The 5,562-nt window shown below is 30.0% G+C and overlaps 1 protein-coding gene across 1 annotated transcript; it reads right to left on the bottom strand.

The window, feature by feature from the left end:
• Window positions 1–406: 406 nt before the first annotated feature.
• LOC105120074 (oligopeptide transporter 1-like) lies at window positions 407–4,970 on the bottom strand (the record flags this gene model as incomplete). Its single annotated transcript, XM_011018259.1, has 5 exons — window positions 4,817–4,970; window positions 4,451–4,709; window positions 4,213–4,374; window positions 991–1,096; window positions 407–575 (listed from the first exon to the last, which is right to left on the bottom strand). Coding segments are annotated over exons 2-5 (632 nt in total), but the record flags the coding sequence as incomplete, so codon positions are not given.
• Window positions 4,971–5,562: the final 592 nt, after the last annotated feature.

Here is a 5,562-nt window from a genome sequence, read left to right as displayed (position 1 = left end):
ATACTTGTATCAGACATGCAAGAGGAAGTTCTTTGCATTTGGTTCTAGATTTGGTTAGTTGTCTTTATTGGTGAATCCTACAGATGATTTCTAAGTTAGAGATTACACTAAATTATTTTTATTTTAAAAAAAATTGCACCAGCATTGCAAGATAGATTAAGCACACCTGAAACGAAACTACAACTTGGCTGCCGAAACCTAAGCCAACATAGTGTATAGGCAACAGAAGAATTAAATTAGGTATCTGAAATGAATTTGATTTATGCACTCCAGTGTGGTTCTTTTTTTTTTATTATTAATGTGGCTGTCCGGGTCAGCTTGCGCGCACTACGACTAATCCCACGGCCCACTGAACATCCTGCAAGTCCAGTGAGCAGGTAAGGTACCGCGGGGGTGACAGGCATACCATACAGAGAGTACCCAGTAGAAATATGAAAGGAATAACTTGTCAACCCCACTCCCACTGGGACTCGAACTGAGGTCTGAAGGAAAGCAAGCAGGCTCAACAGCCACTGAGCCAAGACCCTGCTGGTACTCCGGTGTGGTTCTTTGTGTACTAGGTGGTGGTTGGGCAGCTAAAAGGGTTGAAATAAAGGGTATTTAACACTTCAGAATTCAGTGCCGCTTACACATTCTTCTTTGAATTAGGTATTCTCAGGTTTTCATTTCTAAATGGAATCGTGCAGCTTTAATTTCTCTTTCACTTTTTAGAAGTTCAGATCTGCGTTTCGATTATGCCCATAGAGTGGTCTCTTCAATGGAAGTCATACCTTTAGGAACTGACTTTAAATGTGAGCGAAGGCTCAAAATTTTGCTTCTGATTACAGGAATTGCAAAATACGAATCAGAAGACATAATTAAGTGTGTTACGCTACATTGACTTACTTTTCATGAGTTGCTTTCATTTCTTTTGATTGTTTCCTGCATATCTCATCATTATACCAGGCATGAACTAAAAGTAAAACTATATGCTATGATATTAGAGAATACCATTTGCATTGTAAGATTGCCAGTCAATCAGAAGAATGAAAATTTGAAAGTTGATTTGTTTATTGTTTGATGACTTTTGTTCCTGCAGACTGACTAAAGGCAGAAGCTACGAGGACAAGAATATAGAAAATTTAATGAGTGAAAAGAGATGAGATGTAAACTTCAAATTTGAAATTTATTTATATGAAAATAAGGCTAATGAAGTTTGCCTCTGTAAAGATTCACATGACCTTTATATAGGTCACAAAAAACCCTACTTATATCAGGAAACAAATAAGAATCCAAAAGCATACAGAAAATTAAAACAGAATCGGAATTAAAAAATAATTCTAAAAAAACTTGAGAAAAATAATAAAATTGACACAAATAGCAACCACTTGGCTTTATTTTAAAAGATCTAATGGTCCAATAAATAATAAAATAATTTTTCATAAACAAATTGCCTATAGCATTGCTAGAACATATTAACCTTGATTCAACTATTAGATCTTTTATTATCATTATTGTAAACTATTATCCTAGTTTAATGTAACTAGACCATTTTTTTATTGTCTAAACTTACTTTATTAATCTATAAAAACACCTCTTAGATCATATAAATAATCTTTTTAAACAAATTCACTTCTAGTCATGATTAATCTCCGTCCATACTCAAAAACTTTTTGTTTTTGCAAGCCCGACAGATTAGCTTTGCCATGATTGGTAGTATGGGAAAATAAATAACGGTTTGAACTTTCGATGTGTTTATTGTTTCCGTGATTATGGGATCAAGATACTTTTTCTTCCTGTCTATAAGATGATCTCTAAGTCATTGTAACAGTACTTCCTATGTTGCATTCAACTGCATGTTAGATTATCGTAGTATTGCTGTTTTCTACTAGAAATATCATTGTGCGGACTTGTCTTCATGAATTATTTGGGTTTTATGTAGGGCTTATATTTTACACCCTATCTAAACTGCCACCCAAACCACATGAACTATGGGGGCATTTGAGGTTTGTACTGTTTCAAATACAATTTGATGCTCGAAGTTACACGATTGCTTCTCCCCCTCTCCTTCTTGTTTATTTGCATGATCTACAATAAGGACTCCAAAGATTTATATTAGCCTTTATGTACATGATACAGAGTAATTTTCCTAATATTAAAAAAAATAATACTTCTAAGAGTTTGCTTTTTCTTTTAAGGTCCTCTATTCTGCAAAATTGTTCTAGAAGTACGCATGTACATGCCTAGAAAATTGCAAATCACTGAGGGAATGTTTTATTAGTTTTTAAAGACTAATTCAGTCGGAAATAAAATTATTGGTAAAATAACAAATGGAATCATATCATCTAAAAAATATCATCAGAGGCTTTTATTTTATTAATTAATTCATTGATAATATAATCACCGATGGATTTACAAACACAATTAGCATATCAAACAAAAAAATTCTATAGTATTAATTCTCTCAATATATCCATCAGTAATTATGGTATATTTATTACCAACATAATAAAATATTAGTATATCCATTGGTAATTATATACATATTATTAATAGAATTAATTTGTCAAAAATGTTAAGTTTTGAAATTTTTTTAAACTCTTGGAAACTCTCTCAAGTACTTATTTTATCAATAATTTTGTTTGTATTATAAGCAATTATTTTAAAAATTAAAAAAAAAACAAAATTTTAAAAATTAGAATAGAATTAAATTAAATTTAAAAAGAAAATAGATATTATTAATTTAAAAATTATTATTAAATACAATTTAACTATTTAGTAAACAAAAGTTGGAAGACTAGATGAAGCCAAATATTCACCAAAACCAGAAGGATGACAAGAGGGAGTATAGGTTCTAATGAGAGTTCCAAACAACTACTTGATGACATTTAATTTATCCCTCAATTGGGTCATGTAACAACCCCAACATATAATTTATCCCTCAATTGGGTCATGTAACAACCCCAACATATATATATTTAAAATAAAGAGCAATGACATAATAATTCAATTAAGGTTAAGGAATTATTTTTATGTAATCATTAAAAAATTTGGTAGAGTTTCCTCTATATTTTTAGATAACAAGTTATCGACTCTTTTTTCATAATCTTCAATTAACAAATCTCTAATTTGTCCTATCATCCAGGACATTGTTTCCTTATTACATCACAACTTCTTAATAATCAAATTTTCACATGTTTAAACAATTCAATATCATATATACATGGATTCAATAAATGAGGTACATTGCACAATTCAAAGATTTACAAATAAGGACTATTAATGAAATTATAATCAAAATAAATTCATAATTAAAGATGAAATTCATAATTAAGGTTATATTACACAAAAGAACTTTTGATAAACTGTAGACGCATTATAATACATAACAAAATAATAAATTCATTTATTACAACATGATATCCAACAAAATATAAGGAAATTAATTTATTTTTCAGTCCGATAGGGAGATGTACCTGAAAATAGATTTAATACAATAATTCAATTAGACAAATGAAAAAAAAAAGATATCCATAAAAATTTATTTCTACTTTCTTTCTTTCCTCTTTTTTTTTTTGTAAATTTAGTCAAAAGATCATTAAATTAACTTGCTTATTTATTATTACATATCAATTAAATTTTAGAATAATCTATGATTTTGTTTATTATTATTATTAACATCAACAAAATATAATCATTCCTATCATCAAATTAACACGATATTACATTCACTAATAAATGATTTATTTTTCTCCAGTCCATTCAACCTGTTGTCATCAGTCCAAAAATTAGTTAATGTTTCACCCATTCATCTATTGTCATCAGTCTAAAAATTAGTTAATGTTTCACCCATTCATCAGGGTACAAATCTCATTAACTAGAGAATTAATTCTTCATCTTGCCCATTTATCAGGGTACTAATCCCTTTAAATCAGGAATTAGTTCAACAATATATTTATTTACTAGGATACTAATCCTATTAATCAAAGACTTAATTCCTCATCATGTCTATTTACTAGGACATTAAACTTATTAATTCAGTAATTTATTCAACAATTTGCTTAATCACTAGGGTTCTAATCCCATTAACCAGGGAATTAATTCCTTATCATGCCCATTTACAAAGGCAGTAATTCAATTAATTCAGAAATTAATTCATCATATGCTATATCTTATTTTTATATCTTATTTTCTCAAGTAAACAACATAATAAGAAATTATTATGTTGTTTACTTGAGAAAATAAGATATAATGTCCCAGCTTGAAGTCTGAGAGGAACGAGATTGCTTGTGACATGCTAGTGTAGCCATAGTTCTTGAAAGTAACATTTGCAAGGAGTCTCCCCGGATACATGTAACCGATTATTAGCTCGGTGATAACGTTGAGTTCTGGTTGCTGCACAACAATTTCGACATTAATAGGAGGACAATTAACACGAGCAGGTTAGAAACCTAGTCTGCCAAGATCATACCTGGTTTGTAGTTGCTGCAAGAACACCGACTGGAAGGGTGAACATGAGAGCCAAGCCAACTGCCAGTAGGACACCCCAGTAAGGAAGTTGCAACTGTTTACCAAAGCCTTCACAAGTAAGCAAGGTTAGTGCAACTACTATGATCAAGAGGGAGTAAAACCACCATTGAGGGACAGCTTCGTAATTCTTCTTCATTATTCTAGTGTGGACATTAGCGTACTTGTCTTGATATGCTGCTTTTGTTTGATGCCAAATTTCTCTGCAAACAGAAGGACAAGGTAATCAGACAAATAATGATATGTTATGATATCTATTGACGGAATGAGATTAGCGTCATAAAAAACCTCAGAATCTGTTGATAAATACCTTCCATGGAAAAGTGCCACATGAGTTAATGCAGCAGCCAATATGGCAAAGTTAAGACCATAGGTGTAAACGAAGAAGATACTTAGGTTGACTTTGCTGTAGCCATCATATCCTGGTTGAGTGAATTTGAGGGTTGTCTCATTTAGAACTCTTGAAACATCGTAGGGTTGTCCATAAGCATCGAAAAAAAAATATATTGACCAATATTAAATTTAGGCATAGTGTAATTGTCTAACAATTGAGTTGGAGCCGAAGTTCTTTACCATGGTATTGGCCAGCAGCTTCTTAAATTGACAATTAAATTACATCATTATCTTATTTTTCATATTAACACAATCAATAAATAAAAATCCTTTCAATTATCCTTTCATTTGCCCAAAATAAAATTTAGATAGAAACATAAAAATTTTCTTCTTCCTTTTATAAATTTCCTTCCTATTCTTTCAATTTCCACATTGTAACACAATTTATTTACAATATATATATATATATTCTTTAAATGTATTTATTTACTTTATTTTTGCCAAAATTTAAATTTAAGAAAAACATAAAAAAAAATTCATGATCTATTCACTCTTTAACATTAATATCATCTCTTTCCTATACAATCTCATCATCTTATTTAAATTCTTAAATTTTATTCTTCTTATTATTTTTTTCCAAAAAATCCCTTCTTCAATAACATCTAAAATTTTGCTTCAATTATCATAATTTCTACTTTCTCTACTCACTTTAATAATCTTAAC

Source organism: Populus euphratica, unplaced genomic scaffold (assembly GCF_000495115.2).
Source record: "Populus euphratica unplaced genomic scaffold, PopEup_1.0 scaffold4661.1, whole genome shotgun sequence".
Classification (NCBI taxonomy): Eukaryota; Viridiplantae; Streptophyta; class Magnoliopsida; order Malpighiales; family Salicaceae; genus Populus; species Populus euphratica.
The sequence above is the reverse complement of the archived record's forward strand: the minus strand, read 5'-3'. Positions and strand labels throughout refer to the sequence as shown.